This window comes from Polyodon spathula, chromosome 20, assembly GCF_017654505.1.
Source record: "Polyodon spathula isolate WHYD16114869_AA chromosome 20, ASM1765450v1, whole genome shotgun sequence".
NCBI lineage: Eukaryota > Metazoa > Chordata > Actinopteri > Acipenseriformes > Polyodontidae > Polyodon > Polyodon spathula.
Genome location: NC_054553.1, coordinates 15,804,315 through 15,822,372, shown reverse-complemented (window position 1 = coordinate 15,822,372; position 18,058 = coordinate 15,804,315). Strand labels below are relative to the sequence as shown.

General features: G+C 39.8%; 1 protein-coding gene across 4 annotated transcripts in view; it reads right to left on the bottom strand.

Annotated features, from left to right (window-relative positions):
* si:dkey-17o15.2 (UAP56-interacting factor) overlaps nucleotides 1-18,058 on the bottom strand; it is a 41,146-nt gene that overhangs the window by 10,414 nt on the left and 12,674 nt on the right. For all 4 annotated transcript variants that reach the window (XM_041219688.1, XM_041219690.1, XM_041219687.1 and 1 more), the window contains exons 2-3: nucleotides 15,556-15,723; nucleotides 1,222-1,364 (exon numbers count right to left, since the gene is read on the bottom strand). In XM_041219688.1, the coding sequence (XP_041075622.1) occupies nucleotides 1,222-1,364; nucleotides 15,556-15,723 (311 nt within the window). The remainder of the gene's footprint in view (nucleotides 1-1,221; nucleotides 1,365-15,555; nucleotides 15,724-18,058) is intronic.

Here is an 18,058-nt window from a genome sequence, read left to right as displayed (position 1 = left end):
AAGGGTTGGGTTCTGCTTCTCTATAGAGCTGGTGTTCTCATTGGAGGAGGGGTTTGGCTCTGATTCTCTATAGAGCCGGTGTTCTGATTGGAGGAGGGGTTTAGCTCCGATTATCTATAGAGCTGGTGTTCTCATTGGAGGAAGGGTTTGGCTCTGATTCTCTACAGAGCTGGTGTTCTCATTGGAGGAGGGGTTGGGCTCTGATTCTCTACAGAGCTGGTGTTCTCATTGGAGGAGGGGTTGGGCTCTGATTCTTTATAGAGCTGGTGTTCTCATTGGAGGAAGGGTTGGGTTCTGCTTCTCTATAGAGCTGGTGTTCTCATTGGAGGAGGGGTTGGGCTCTGATTCTCTATAGAGCTGGTGTTCTCATTGGAGGAGGGGTTTGGCTCTGATTTTCTACAGAGCTGGTGTTCTCATTGGAGGAAGGGTTTGGCTCTGATTTTCTACAGAGCTGGTGTTCTCATTGGAGGAAGGGTTGGGTTCTGCTTCTCTATAGAGCTGGTGTTCTCATTGGAGGAGGGGTTGGGCTCTGATTTTCTACAGAGCTGGTGTTCTCATTGGAGGAAGGGTTGGGTTCTGCTTCTCTATACAGCTGGTTTTCTCACTGGAGGAGGGGTTGGGCTCTGATTATCTATAGAGATGGTGTTCTCATTGGAGGAAGGGTTGGGCTCTGCTTCTCTATAAAGCTGGTGTTCTCATTGGAGGAGGGGTTGGGCTCTGCTTCTCTATAGAGCTGGTGTTCTCATTGGAGGAAGGGTTGGGTTCTGTTTCTCTATAAAGCTGGTGTTCTCATTGGAGGAGGGGTTGGGCTCTGCTTCTCTACAGAGCTGATGTTCTCATTGGAGGAGGGGTTGGGTTCTGATTCTTCATAGAGTGTTGGTCTTCTCATTGGGGTGTTGAGACCCACAAGAGGGTGTGGAGGGTTTGGGATGATACTGGTTTAAAAAAAATCAGGTGGACAATGGGGCTGAAATCTTTGGTTCTCTGTGCATCCAGAAAGCCTATTATTAAAACCCCTGCAAGTTTTCTAGAAATGTGCTCAATTTCTTATCATTTATGTGGCCACCTTACTATTGGGTGCGTTGGAGTCTGAGAACCCCTGGCATAGAGATTGTCCATTTACCAACTCACTGTGCCACAGCTGCAGAGACTGTAGAGCTGCCATGAGAGGCAAACTTCTGCACCACACCGTGAAATAAAATTGTGAGGTCAGCATGGTACCTTTGCAAGAGAGGCTTTGTGATTCAAAGGACTGAGTCCCAAGGGGGCGAACAGTGCTCTCCTGGGGAATCTTCGGAGACTGTAGGGTTGTCTTCTCTTGAACCCTTGTTGTGCTTGACCCATTAATCGAAATCTGTAGAACCCTGAAAATAAATGTGTGGATTATAAAGATGTCTGGAGTCATAGTGCAATGACATGGCAAGAACACAAAGGTCCCTTCACATTTATATTTCTTAATAAGGTGCAATTAGTTTCCAATGGGGACGTTTAACCAGCCTTAAAATATTCCTATGAAGTTATACTTTGATATTTTAATTGATTAACTGAACTGAACTGAGAACTGTAGATTTGTCAGAGAGAACACAGAGAACTGTGGATTTGTAAGTAGAATTGATTGTTTCCCTTCTATTTTATTTATATGATTTATAAAAAAAAATGTATAACACTTCATAAAAACCAAATATGTTTGAATGCTTTTGTGTGACCAGTAGCCTTCAGCTGAAAGTATCATAGAACTCTCGAGAGCTATTTAAAAAAAACTATATATATTATATATATCATATATATATATAATATATATATTATATATATATATATATATATATATATATATATATATATATATATATATATATATAGATATACACATCAATTCTTCTAGGTACACTTGCACAAAGTCAGGGATTTTGTAGTCATATAGTCAGGTGTATGATTAAACAATTATACCAAACAGGTGCTAATGATCATCAATTCAATATGTAGGTTGAAACACAATCATTAACTGAAACAGAAACAGCTGTGTAGGAGGAATAAAACTGGGTGAGGAACAGCCAAACTCAGCTAACAAGGTGAGGTTGCTGAAGACAGTATACTGGCAAAAGTCATACACCATGGCAAGACTGAGCACAGCAACAAGACACAAGGTAGTTATACTGCATCAGCAAGGTCTCTCCCAGGTAGAAATTTCAAGGCAGACAGGGGTTTCCAGATGTGCTGTCCAAGCTCTTTTGAAGAAGCACAAAGAAATGGGCAACGTGTAGACACAGTGGTCGGCCAAGGAAACTTACTGCAGCAGATGAAAGATACATCATGCTTACTTCCCTTCACAATCGGAAGATGTCCAGCAGTGCCATCAGCTCAGAATTGGCAGAAAACAGTGGGACCCTGGTACACCCATCTACTGTCCAGAGAAGTCTGGTCAGAAGTAGCCTTCATGGAAGACTTGCGGCCAAAAAGCTATACTTCCGACGTGAACAAGGCCAAGCGACTCAACTATGCACAAAAACACAGGAACTGGGGTGCAGAAAAATGGCAGCAGGTGTTCTGGACTGATGAGTCAAAATTTGAAATATTTGGCTGTAGCAGAAGGCAGTTTGTTCGCCGAAGGGCTGGAGAGCGATACACGAATGAGTGTCTGCAGGCAACAGTGAAGCATGGTGGAGGTTCCTTGCAAGTTTGGGGCTGCATTTCTGCAAATTGAGTTGGGGATTTGGTTAGAATTAATGGTCTCCTCAAGGCTGAGAAGTACAGGCAGATACTTATCCATCATGCAATACCATCAGGGAGGCATCCGATTGGCCCCAAATTTATTCTGCAGCATGACAACGACCCCAAACAATACAGCGAAAGTCATTAAGAACTATCTTCTGCGTAAAGAAGAACAAGGAGTCCTGGAAGTGATGGTATGGCCCCCACAGAGCCCTGATCTCAACATCATCGAGTCTGGGATTACATGAAGAGAGATAAGCAACTGAGGCTGCCTAAATCCACAGAAGAACTATGGTTAGTTCTCCAAGATGTTTGGGCCAACCTATCTGCAGAGTTCCATCAAAAACTGCGTGCAAGTGTACCTAGAAGAATTGATGCTGTTTTGAAGGCAAGGGTGGTCACACCAAATATTGATTTGATGTAGATTTTTCTTCTGTTCCTCACTTTGCATTTTGTTAATTGATAAATATAATCTATTAACATGTCTCTTTTTGAAAACATTCTTACTTTACAGCATTTTTTCACACCTGCCTAAAACTTTTGCACAGTACTATATATATATATATATATATATATATATATATATATATATATATATATATATATATTATATATATATATATATATACACACACACACACACACACACACACACATACACACACACACACATTATATATATATATATATATATATATATATATATATATATATATATATAAATATACACAGCAGTGGGTGAGTATAATCACTGCTGAATATTATTGGTATGACACGGTGTACAACTTGTTGTTGTGGACAGTATTTTGTATGCATATAAGAACTGTGGGGCAAACAAAAGGACAACACAAAAACACAAATACTGGGATTGTGGGGAAAAAACAGTATTTATTCAGACACAGAAACAAGACATTTTTACTTTACATATACCAGTGTATTGGCTACGTCATAAAGCCGCGCCAGTTGTTAAAAGTCTGTTCCTGAGGACTTGCCGCAACGGGACGACTGTGCGGGTCTCAGTCTACACACTACTGGGTTTCCTGGGTTACGTCATCAGTCGGCGCCAGGTCTTCACCACTCTGTGCCAGAGAGTCCAGCGCAACAGAGTGCTGCTCAAGGGCACCTGACTTCACCGTGGGACGAGCTTGGGGCCCATCATACTTACCTGTGGTTCCTGTGCTCTCCAGCAGCGGGAGCTGCCACCATCATACTTACCTGTGTTCTCTGTGCTCTCCAGCAGCGGGAGCTGCCACAATCATACTTACCTGTGTTTCCTGTGCTCTACAGCAGCGGGAGCTGTCATCGCTTACCTACCTGTGTTTCCTGTGTTCACCAGCAAGGACTGTCACCGCCCCGGAAGACGGACTTGTTAAAAGGACTGGGGTTCGTAGACAGCTCACAAACCCCCAACACTTCTTCATTAATCTAGAGCGGGTTGAAGAAGTAAAGTTTAATCAGCCACCCGTACAGGGCACATTTTGCTTTCTCTTTATTTTGAGTTTCATTGTAAATAAGAACAAAAATAAACCTCACTTACCCTTGAAGCATCTGTTTCCGCATCCTGTAGACGGGCTAAGAGAGGTCTTTCGCAAGGGCGTTCCTTATAGACGCTGCACCCCATCTGCCCGATCTCTCGCAATATATATATATATATATATATATATATATATATATATATATATATATATATATATATATATATATATATATATATATATATATATATATATATATATATATATATATATATATATATATATATATATATATATGTATATATATATATATATATATATATATATATATATATATATATATATATATATATATATATATATATATATATATATATATATATATATATATATATATATATATACACACAGTACTGTGCAAAAGTTTTAGGCAGGTGTGAAAAAATGCTGTAAAGTAATCTCAGTGGCATTCAGCAATCGCGTTTTAAGTGAATTGATATTTTTAATTAAAGTTCGGAGGAGGGTCAGACACCAATCTCTGCGTCACAAACTGAATTATTCAATTTTTCAATTTACAAATTATCTAATTTAAATCTGAAGGCAGAACCACAGCGCCTGTCAATCAAAGGCTCATTCAGCAGTTACTGAGCATTCTGGCTCCAACTATAACCTTTCAGATTACCTCCCCTCATAGGGTTACCATATTACAGATCCTCAAAAAGAGGACACTACTCAGGGTGGTTGCTGATGGGCGACCAATTTTTATTTAAGATTAACTTTTCATTATGCAAAATGAACACGGAAAAACTAAATTTATACTAAATACTTTGAACATCTGAAAAGGATTAAAAAAAAAAAAAAAAAAGCAAAATGGCCTGCATCAAACATACACAACTTTTTACAGTCAGTACTTTATTGATGGTCAATCAAAAAAGTCTTTGCAAGATAACTGTGAAATCTGTGCACCAAACATACGTTTTATACTGTGCTTCTTTTTGTACCCATGCATATTTCTCAGCAGTGGTTGAAGTAGCTCTAAAAATCTTTGCAAGATGTGTGCCTGAAGTTGTGCTGTACGAGCAGGATCCCTTTCAGAGACTCAACAGTCAAACTGTTTCTTTCCTTTGTCCACTGGCTTTACATCAGCGAAAAAAAACTCGCTCTACATTTGCATTGTGAGAGGGAACAGCAAAGAACTGTGCAATACAGTATGTAACAGTGCTGAATGACATTCAATGTTTGGACTTGTTGAATACAAAAAAGAATGGCTGTTTGATCCTGTTTCATTTTACTATATTTTATATTGCACAGTGCATTTCTTTGAAGCAAAACTAAAGTATTGCAGAGCACGCTATAACTCAATAAACCCAAGAGTTTTTTTTTTTTGCTAATCATGAAATGCGCACACCCATCCCGTCTGAGCCATTATAGTTCCTCCTTTTAAATACGTTTGATCAAGCTCTGATCCGAATGTGATTCTGCTCTGAAGCAGGATCGTGGTAGGATCAGATTTTGGGCTGAAATTGAGCTCAGGATCAACCCTGATTCTTTTAGTACAGCCCAGTACGTCACAGGAGCAAGATCAAATCTGGGATCCAGTACAACCGGCCCAAGTGAACAATTCAGTCATCTGCGCAGGCGTGGCGCTATCAGGACACGCCAGAAATTGCAGCTCTGCAAGCATCAGCAGCAGCAAAAGGGTGAGCAGGCAAAATCCAATTAACGTATGGTAAAACTATCCCGACTGCAGCCGTCCAGCAGGCCCCTGAAGTGACCTCCCTGGCCACTATGGACATCAAGCAGGCCCCCATAGTTGACCCTTCTCCTCCAACTATAACCTCACAACTTCCCTCCCCTCACTGCAGGCATCCAGCAGACCCCTGCAGTGACCTCCCTGGCCACTCTGGGCATCCAGCAGGCCCTCATAGTGGTCCTTTCTCTGTGAAATGCTTCTCTGTTCCTCCTCACTACAGGCATCCACAGGCCCCAGCAGTGACCTCCCTGGCACTATGTGCATCCAGGAGGCCCCATTGGTGGGCCCTTGTCCTCCAACTATAACCTTTCAGCTTCTCTCCCCTCACTGCAGGTGTCCAGCAGGCCCCATAGTGGCCCTATGACAGGCTGATGAGTGGACTGAGGCCCAGAGACAGTCTGCAGTTCAAAAAATATATACTTTTATTATAAATAAACACTAAATAAAAGTGCACAAGGGCAAAATAAAGGGATTTAAACACACAAAAAAAAAACCAGTACAAAAAACAAACTTACAAAAATAAAGGTTTCCAGGCTGGGCAATGCCTTCACTGGATGTAGAATTCATAAATCACAAAAACCACAAACACCAACCTGCTTCCTCAGCTCCCTCCTCCCAAATGAGAAGCAGAGGCCTCCTTTTATGTCAGGTGGCTGGGCGCTGATTGATCGTTAATTAACCTAATCAACTAATCAACCCCAGCCACCTGAACATAATAAACCCAGGCAGCCAGGGGAAATTAACCACATCCCTGCCAATTTAAAAAGGGCAGAGCTTTGCTCTGCCACAGGCCCCTTCTCTGTGAGATGCTTTTTTTTTTCTTTCAGCTTATTCAAAACACTTACCATTTCCGAGTTCATTCTAGCTCAGCCATTTCAGGGACATCATATGAGAGTTCTATACTGACCGTGAGCTGGTTAAATGTATATCATTTTAGACTTCTCAGTTAGATTCAGGGTTTCCCATTTCTTTCAATACTACAAAGTATTTTCTGCCTAAGCCACTGCCCATTTCCAACAATGGAACCAGAGCATCTACTGGGGCGCACTGGACCAATACATATTCTCCTGTTTTCACAGGTCTTCAGCTTCTAGTATGCTCAGCATGCGGTTCAACTGGTCACCCCACTGACCCTCCACCCCGTCCCCTCATGTCCTCACAATCCTCCTCATCTTTTCAAAAGACGATCAGGGCTGCAATACTGCATACTCTGGAGGCTGTCAGATTTGTAATAACTTCAACAAAGGAACCTGTACTATTCCGACTGTAACTTCCTTCATTTACGCTCACACCTAGCATCAATAGTTTTAATCCCTCTCAAAGATTTCTCCCTGTAATACCAGGGCTCTACGTTTAGATTTTTAACTACTGGCCCCTCGAGCCACTGAGCTAGTGTTTTTACTGGCCCGGATGCAATTTTATCTGGCCCAATATACTTATATATTTTTTCAAGATGGTTTTTATTTTCAGGATGTTTCTAACTGTGTATGGTAACCAAAGAGAGCTCACGTCTTAAAAGAAAGCGGCTAAACAAAGCATTTCAGTATATGTTACTTCAGCCATTAAACATGTATATAGCAAGTGCTAAAAGAAGTACGGTAATCCAAACTTGGGTAACATTGAAATTAGAAAGGTAATTTAACATTATGTTGAATATAAAGACATACTAAATGTTAAACACAACAATGCAGTGACTATAAGAAAATGAAAGATACTTGGAGTTGGAAAGGAGTGATTTTTTAACTCTTCAATGTAAAATATCTACTGTTGACTTTCTGTGAATGGGTGGAGTAACGTCAACATTTGCACTGACCATTAAAAGTACAACCAGGTGACCTTGTTTTGAATTATTTACAGGTTATTTAATAAACAAAGTAACTTGACTTAGATTCATCTGATGTCAGTACTTGATGGCTAATTGTAATTAGTAATGTTAATCTATTGTAATGTTGGAATGTACTTTCTATTTTGGCCAGGTTACAATATTTACACTATGATTATGTTATAAATATTATTTGTTAGAATTAGACAGATGTAGAATATTTAGGTTGCTATATGATAGGTATTATTTTATTTTGAATACACTACAGCAAAAATTATTATTTGGTGGTTTGCGCAATATTATGGTATTGTTGCTTTAACTGGAAGAGATATGTTGCTGCTCATTGAGCTCGGTGTATTTTTTCAGTAAACAAAAGAAAACTAGGGTACAGAGCAAAGAAATCTCATCTTGGACATTGTCTGAACACTTTGTGAACCCGGCTAAACTTTACTGGCTTACACTGTTGTTATGCTGTCTATCTGTGTACACGCATTTGCCTTTGACTCTTGGTAGCGTAAGGGACCAGAGTTCGGGTTTTCGAATACACATAAATGTTGCACCCTGTGTATTCAAATAGGAAATTATTCGAAATGCCATCCCTAATCCTAATAATAAACACTATTAAAACAATATTCATAATACAAAATAATAACAATCCTATATAGAACGTTGTCACTTGTGTAGCCTCTCCCAAGTCAGTGCCAATCTTGTTGAGTGATACCAGTGAGTCCTGGAACGATTCTGAATGGCATTTTTGACCTGAAAACATCGGATCCCAAATCAAAAAGTTAGACAATTCGATCGAGTATCTGGGTATCCATCGGGACATCTTACTGTGAGACTGGATATGATGTAAATGAAATGTTGAATTCACAACAAATAAAGCTGCTGTTTTATCTGCAAGTCTGGGAAACTGACGCCAAACAAACAAAACATTACTTTTTTTTTTCTCTGTCATAATGAAGCCTCCACTCAGTGTTCATCTTCATTTTTTTTCATAATTACAGTCTTTATGTTTATTGATTTCAGTGCTTTCCTTTTGGCTTATTGGTTGCTTAGTTGTAGAAAATCCAGATTTGTAAAAGATTTGCCACGGGAACGAGTACCAACACAGCACAGTATGCAGTCTCAGATTCTGACTGTACAACAAATATGATGCGAGGCAGGAAAGTTAGGATTAGTTAGTAGTTATGTTTGGTAAATTGGTGTTAATAAAAAATTGGTATTAACAAATAAAAAATGGTTTGTAAATTAATTTTCAGCTTTTTGACACACTGGCCCATTTTCCTGGATTCATGAAACGGAAGCCATGTGATATATATGTAAAACCAGAGAAACTGATAATTTTGCAGTGGTCTCTTAATTTTTTCCAGAGCTGTATATATATATATATACATATATATGGGTATAATTTTCCCAATGGGTTGCGAAAGTATTGACCCCCCTATTTTGTTGCCTTACAACCTGGAATTCAAATTGATTTTTATTTGGATTTCATGTAATGAACATACACAAAATAGTCCAAATTGGTGAAGTGAAATGAAAAAAATAACTTGTTTCAAAAAATTCTAAAAAATAAATAACGGAAAAGTGGTGCGTGCATATGTATTCACCCCCTTTGCTATTAAGCCTCTAAATAAGATCTGGTGCAACCAGTTACCTTCAGAAGTCACATAATTAGTTAAATAAAGTCCACCTGTGTGCAATCTAAGTGTCACATGATCTGTCACATGATCTCAGTATATATACACCTGTTCTGAAAGGCCCCAGAGTCTGCAACACCACTAAGCAAGGGGCACCACCAAGCAAGCGGCACCATGAAGACCAAGGAGCTCTCCAAACAGGTCAGGGACAAAGTTGTGGAGAAGTACAGATCAGGGTTGGGTTATAAAAAAATATCCAATACTTTGAACATCCCACGGAGCACCATTAAAGCCATTATTAAAAAATGGAAAGAATATGGCACCACAACAAACCTGGCAAGAGAGGGCTGCCCACCAAAACTCACGGACCAGGCAAGGAGGGCATTAATCAGCGAGGCAACAAAGAGACCAAAGATAACCCTGAAGGAGCTGCAGAGCTCCACAGCGGAGACTGGAGTATCTGTCCATAGGACCACTTTAAGCCGTACACTCCACAGAGCTGGGCTTTACGGAAGAGTGGCCAGAAAAAAGCCATTGCTTAAAGAAAAAAATAAGCAAACACGTTTGGTGTTTGCCAAAAGGCATGTGGGAGACTCCCCAAACATATGGAAGAAGGTACTCTGGTCAGATGAGACTAAAATTGAGCTTTTTGGCCATCAAGGAAAACGCTATGTCTGGCGCAAACCCAACACCTCTCATCACCCCGAGAACACCATCCCCACAGTGAAGCATGGTGGTGGCAGCATCATGCTGTGGGGATGTTTTTCATCGGCAGGGACTGGGAAACTGGTCAGAATTGAATGAATGATGGATGGCGCTGAATACAGGGAAATTCTTGAGGGAAACCTGTTTCAGTCTTCCAGAGATTTGTGACTGGGACGGAGGTTCACCTTCCAGCAGGACAATGACCCTAAGCATACTGCTAAAGCAACACTCGAGTGGTTTAAGGGGAAACATTTAAATGTCTTGGAATGGCCTAGTCAAAGCCCAGACCTCAATCCAATTGAGAATCTGTGGTATGATTTAAAGATTGCTGTACACCAGCTGAACCCATCTAACTTGAAGGAGCTGGAGCAGTTTTGCCCTGAAGAATGGGCAAAAATCCCAGTGGCTAGATGTGCCAAGCTTATAGATACATACCCCAAGAGACTTGCAGCTGTAATTGCTGCAAAAGGTGGCTCTACAAAGTATTGACTTTGGGGGGGTGAATACTTATGCACGCTCAAGTTTTCTGTTTTTTTGTCTTATTTCTTGTTTGTTTCACAATAAAAAATATTTTGCATCTGCAAAGTGGTAGGCATGTTGTGTAAATCAAATGATACAAACCCCCAAAAAATCCATTTTAATTCCAGGTTGTAAGGCAACAAAATAGGAAAAATGCCAAGGGGGGTCAATACTTTTGCAAGCCACTGTATATATATATATATATATATATATATATATGTGTGTATATATATATATATATATATATATATATATATATATATATATATATATATATATATATATGTGTGTGTGTGTATATATATATATATATATATATATATATATATATATATATATATATTATATATATATATATATATATATATACTAGTTAAATGTAACCAGCCCAGTTGGGCCTGTGGTGCTTCATAACTACAAGCCAAACTGCGCTCTCTACCGGCCCCGGGCCCCCGGGCCATGGTTAATGTCGAACCCTGAATATGCAAGAATTGACCACCCCGTATTTTTAACCTAAACTGCTGGGAAAGCCAGCCATGGGTTTAAAGCCGATATATCAAACACATTTTTTAATCATGCTCATTGAGCCTGCCCTCAGGCACCTCTTCGGAATACAGTGGCTTTTCAAATTTATTTTTTCTGTTCGCCTGATGTTCGGCTGGAAAAGCAGCCCATTGATATTTAATACCCTTTCAGAAGCGCTGTCCTGGATCCTCCTTAACAACTACCGCATTCCTTTTGTGCTGAATTTCCTGGATGATTTTCTTCAATTTGATTTTCCCCATGCTTCCCCTGCCCTGAAAATAACGATATTCAAATCAATATTTTCAAATCTCGGCATCTCCCTAGCATCAGAAAAGATCTTGGGTCTTCTCACTTCCATCGAGTTTCTAGGCTTCACCCTGGATTCCCAATCTTTTTCAGCCTAGGGGAGCAATCGTAGTTTCTATTTCAACTTTTCTGTCCGGTCGCCCTCCTACCCAAACACAATCTTCAGTCTCTCCTAGGCCATTTAAACTATGCAACGAGGATAATTCCTCAAGAAAGAGCTGTCACCTACTTTATCTTGATCCCTTATGTTGATTCCCTCAACAATGTCATACTCATGGATCATTTTTGCCACAAGGAAATCTGTGGGAGCTACTACTGAAAGTCTGGAACGGTATTACTTTTTTTTATGTCGAGGGTCTCCTGCTGCACGAAGACATTTAACTGTTCACAGATGCAGCTCCCTGTCTCGGCTTTGGAGGATACTACAAGGCAAAATGGTTTTCTGCTCCATGGCCCGAATAATTCATCAGTATTCCTATCTCCGATCACTCCTCGTCATTGTACGAAATGTATCCAGTTGCTGTATCATTTTCAATGCCTGTAGTATCATCCTATATTATGTTCCTTAAGAATGGAGCTATAAGAGTATCCTCCATCAATATTTCAATTTCCGGCATCCAGTTTTTCTACAAACTCATTTTTGGGATCCCAGCTCTACACTCGACAACTCACACATTTCTCTAATCCTGAAAGTTCTTCAACGACCAGAATCTCTTTCTCCCCCTGCTTTCTTTCCTATCACCATCAACGTACTCTCTTGGTGCCTCTGGTGATACAGTTTTTGGATAAACCTTAAAGCCCTTTTCTCTTAGCCTTCTTAGGTGCTCCAGAGTCTAAATTCAAATTCAACCCCCAGATTCACCCCTGTATCTCTGACCTCGCAATTACCTCATCTGATACCTTTTCCTTCCTGCTCAAAAGAAGTAAAACTGTCCAGGAAGATTAGGGAACACTTTCTATTTCGTTTATAAATAAAACTCCCATGTTAGCCCATATGACCCCTATCTCTCTTATACATCTCACTCTTTCTCAGGGTGCATCGCCATCAGACCCGCTGTTCATTAACGAAAATGGGACAATCGTCACCCACCATTGGTTCTTCTTTCACCTTCGCCAGATTCTCCAGGTCTGGATTCACATCTGAGCAGTTCTCCGGTCATTCCTTCAGAATCGTAGCAGCTTCTTGCCAAGGAGTTCCAGGCTCCCTTATCAAATGTTTAGGTTGTTGGTCGTTCAGTGCTTACCAAGTTTACATTAGAACAGATTATGGATCCTAAAAATGCTTTTATAAAAATGCACTCTTAAGAGTTAGTAGCTGCCTAGAGGAAGGGCAATCGAATCAGCGATGGATTCCCAGAGGTATATTTCCTAAAAATGGGTTTTGTTTCCCTCTCCTACATGCTGATGATCATTTGTTAAAGGTTGGCTTTACCTTCAAGTGGGCTATATTTAACACTAATCTCAGCATTGAGTCCGGCTTGTTCTTTTGGGGGTCTCCGCCTCAACCATTTGGCCAGGCAGCGAGCCCTCAAACCAAGTTAGGTTTGATGCCAAATGAAAGGGTATATACATAATTCTCTGTAAAAATGCATACTCCGCATTCTCCACAATAAATGGTTGTACTAAAACATTTTGTGATTGTTTTTTGTCCTGAACTACTGAATGTCAGATGAATTAGAAATGTTTTAAATGAGATAAACAACTCAAATTGGTGAATCGTTGTGTCAAAAAATGGCACTGGAAAACAATGGATTATTATCTCACCTGTCGTTGATTATTAATTACTTAATGAATGACCACCAACCTGTGAAAATCTCCTGCAGCAGCAGCACCAAGGTGTTTGTATGTTAGTGGTGGGTTACCAGCGTGAGGATGGGAGATTGATCATTAACCCTATCTCCACACTGTAACCACCTGGTATATTTTGAAGCAAAAACCTTTTTAAACATCTTGGAAATGTTATTGTGTGATACTAAGACAATAGTTTAACGCATGCATAATTACTGAACCACTGCTGCAGGAACTGCAGGTTATGTCCTGGCACATAAAGGGTCATCACATTACCCTGGTGCTGAATATCACTCCCTAACTCAATTAAACCATGTGTAACTACATCCACAGGACTAATACACAGGAGCCAAATCTCCTGCCATATAATTCCAAAGCTGCCTAAATCTAACAGAGATGTAATCACTTCAGGCCTGATCAACAAGGGGCTTGTTGTGCCAGTATACAGCTCTGGAAAAAATTAAGAGACCACTGCAAAATTATCAGTTTCTCTGGTTTTACTATTAATAGGTATGTGTTTTGGTAAAATGAACATTTTTGTTTTATTCTATAAACTACTGACAACATTTCTCCCAAATTCCATTGTCATTTAGAGCATTTATTTGCAGAAAATGACAACTGGTCAAAATAACAAAAAGATGCAGTGTTGTCAGACCTCGAATAATGCAAAGAAAATAAGTTCAGATTCATTTTTAAACAACACAATACTAATGTTTTAACTTAGGAAGAGTTCAGAAATCAATATTTGGTGGAATAACCCTGATTTTCAAGCACAGCTTTCATGCGTCTTGGCATGTTCTCCACCAGTCTTTCACATTGATGTTGGGTGACTTTATAAGAACATAAGAACATAAGAACATAAGAAAGTTTACAAATGAGAGGAGGCCATTCGGCCCATCTTGCTCGTTTGGTTGTTAGTAGCTTATTGATCCCAAAATCTCATCAAGCAGCTTCTTGAAGGATCCCAGGGTGTCAGCTTCAACAACATTACTGGGGAGTTGATTCCAGACCCTCACAATTCTCTGTGTAAAAAAGTGCATCCTATTTTCTGTTCTGAATATCTTTTTTATTTTCTTGATTCATGCCAAAGCTGCCCGATTCCAGCCTTGCTGAAGCACCCCCAGATCATCACCGATCCTCCTCCACATTTTACAGTGGGTGTGAGACATTGTGGCTTGTAGGCCTCTCCAGGTCGCCATCTAACCATTAGACGACCAGGTGTTGGGCATAGCTGAAAATTGGACTCATCTGGGAGTGCTTCAGCAAGGCTGGAATCGGACAGATTTGTCTTTGTGAAGGACGCATGAATCAAGCCAAGTACAAGGTTGTCCTGGAAGAAAACTTGCTTCCTTCTGCTCTGACAATGTTCCCCAACTCTGAGGATTGGTTTTTCCAGCAGGACAATGATCCATGCCACACAGCCAGGTCAATCAAGGTGCGGATGGAGGACCACCAGATCAAGACCCTGTCATGGCCAGCCCAATCTCCAGACCTGAACCCCATTAAAAACCTTTGGAATGTGATCAAGAGGAAGATGGATGGTCACAAGCCATCAAACAAAGCCGAGCTGCTTGAATTTTTGCGCCAGGAGTGGCATAAAGTCACCCAACATCAATGTGAAAGACTGGTGGAGAGCATGCCAAGACGCATGAAAGCTGTGCTTGAAAATCAGGGTTATTCCACCAAATATTGATTTCTGAACTCTTCCAAAGTTAAAACATTAGTATTGTGTTGTTTAAAAATGAATCTGAACTTATTTTCTTTGCATTATTCGAGGTCTGACAACACTGCATCTTTTTTGTTATTTTGACCAGTTGTCATTTTCTGCAAATAAATGCTCTAAATGACAATATTTTTATTTGCAATTTGGCAGAAATGTTGTCAGTAGTTTATAGAATAAAACAAAAATGTTCATTTTACCCAAACACATACCTATAAATAGTAAAACCAGAGAAACTGATAATTTTGCAGTGGTCTCTTAATTTTTTCCAGAGCTGTATAACTTTGTCTGATTGTGTAAGGTCAGTTGTTTTATTATATTAACATTGTTGCACATGTTAAAGACACAAGGCCTATGAGATGCAAGGACTATGACTGACAAGGAGAGGGTATAGACCATAGACACTAAGAGCTCATAGAAAGTGGTTACATTTGATGGTACAAACTAGTGGGAGAAGAATATCTGAGCTTCTGCTTCACTTGTTTACATTCTGATTGCTCAGCCTGTCCACAGATGCCTGCACAGAGGAGGAGTCCTGCCCTAGTGAGAAGCAGTGCACTCTGACTGTTCTTGAACGGGAAGATGAATACCCTGCTGGGTTTGCTGTGCCCATCCTCTTCGGAAGGGGGCTCTCTGCTGTCCAGTCGCTCTTCGGTTCCCAGGGCCTCTGCTTCTATTACCAGGTTGCTGCTGCAGGCCTGTCTTGGAAGCAATCTGACTGGATTTCTGTTCCTTTTTGTTCAGCTTAATTATGTCATCTGAAAAAAAAAATACATGGCAGAAAATCAAACAATGTGGAGCTCTTCATCTTGATAGAAAACTGACAACATGTTTTTATACGGGCCCCTCTGTCTTCCACTCCCCATGGGAGGGTGGATTAGACAAAAACATGAGTGTCCACAAGAGTAACCATTCTATAAGCACTCAATTACAAATTATCAGCAGTAAATTAAATGTCACAATAGAAAATGGACATAATGCAGCTGCTGTATTTTTTGATTATGTAGAAATGGCTCAACTTAAACAACCTTTGTTTAACACACTGTAAACTGGTGTGTAACCCACTAGACCCCAATCATCTCCAGTGATGTACAGTAAGTGTGAATAAGTGACAGAGTTACTGTGCTGGCAGATCCTGTTTTGTTGCCTGAGCGATAATCCCTTCTAAATGCCCCTGCTGTACGTCAAGCGTAGTAAAGCATACTTACAGTACATCATGGTAAAACAATCAGAGAAATATTATAAGGATAATGTAAGGACAAGCATTAGACAAGCTTATTTTCTTTTGCAAACTTTGCAGTTACCTATTTCAGACATTTGAAGAGACGAGTGGATACTAGTTGTGCCAGTTGTACTAAATGGTACTGACGATAACTTGATATATATATATATAGTAAGATAGCAGGGAGGGGGTTAAAATCCTTCCCTGCTAAAAACATGTGGGAATGCACTTTTGGGTGAACGGGCTAATTGTTGAATTGTTTTATTGTTTAGATAACCCCCTGCACCTGGTGCTAATTGTAAATTGGAGCCAGGAGCAGGGTATTTAAGAGAGGCAGACAGTTAGTTCCAGGCTGCTGAGAGAAGAGCCCGACTGTGTGTCTGTGTCTGTGTCTGTGTCTGTGTCTGTGTCTGTGTGAGTGTGAGTGTGAGAGAGAGAGAGAGAGAGAGAGAGAGAGAGCGAGCGCGAGCGAGCGAGCAGTCGTATGCCGAGTAAGGTGTTGTGTTTGTGTAGCAGGTAAACGGCTTAGCCGTCCTGCGTGTTAGTTAGGTTCCTGTTGGTGTTTAGTGAGAGCTCCAAAACGGAGTTAGGTTTTTGTTTGTTTTGTTTAATTTTGTGTTATTAAAAGTGCGCGTCAGCGCTAAATCAGTTCCATTTCTGTGTCCTGGGTCTATCGTAAAGGGGCAACGAACGTGAAAAGTGAGTGGATCATTCACTATATATATATATATATATATATATATATATATATATATATACACTATGTATAGGTATTTTGCAATGCATATAAAACACCAACATCAGTCATTTTTCCAATACACTGAGGGCCAGAGCTGTTGCTCCAGTGCATTAAATTTGCACCCTTTGAATTTCTCCAAAACTATCTGAACTAGTAAGAAACACATTACTAACAGGTGAATATACAAGCCCCTGGCTTCTATCTATATGTAAACTGGGGCAGAGTTAAACATGTTGAAACCTGCCAACATCTCAAACCTCTTCTCTGCTATGCTGTATTGTGTTAACATTGGGTCTCATTGTCAGTCTTTTAGTTTTCATTTTTTTCAAAAAGCACACACATCCATAAAACTAGAAAGAAAGATGTTTAATTTAAGGCAGCTGAAGTAAGTTAGGTTGTTTTTTAAATCCCCAAAAGTAAAGACTAAAGTAAATCCCCAAAAGTAAAGACTAAAGTTAAGGTTTACAATTTTAGAAAAGCAAACTTGAAGGCAAGAAACAGAGACTAACAGAAGTAGATTGGAGTAAAATAGAGAAAACACCCACAGAAGAAGTATGGTTGTTCTTCAAAAATGTAGTACTAGAGGCGCAAAACAATTACATCCCTAAAGTAGACAAATCTAAATGTAAAACTAAATTGCCAAAATGGTTTAATAGATCAATTAAAAAAAATATTCAGCGAAAAAAGGCACTTTACAGAGCATTAAAAAAGGACCGAAAAGAAAGTACGCAGAAAGAGTACACGGAACTGCAAACACAAGTCAAAAAGGAAGTTAGAAAGGCCAAGAGAGAAATAGAAATAGACATTGCTAAGGGAGCTAAAACCAATTCCAAAATGTTTTTCCAATATTACAACAGCAAGAGAACATTCAAAGAGGAGATTAAATGTTTAAGAGATACAAATGGCAAAATCGTAGAGGAAGAAAAAAAATAGCAAATATGTTAAATGATTACTTTTCACAAGTTTTTACAAAGGAAGATACTGACAACATGCCCCACATGTCATCCAGTTCCTATCCAGTTTTAAATAACTTTAGCATAACTGAGGCAGAAGTGTTAAAGGGACTAGGAGCTCTTAAAATAAACAAATCCCCTGGGCCGGATGAGATCCTCCCAGTAGTACTCAAAGAAAT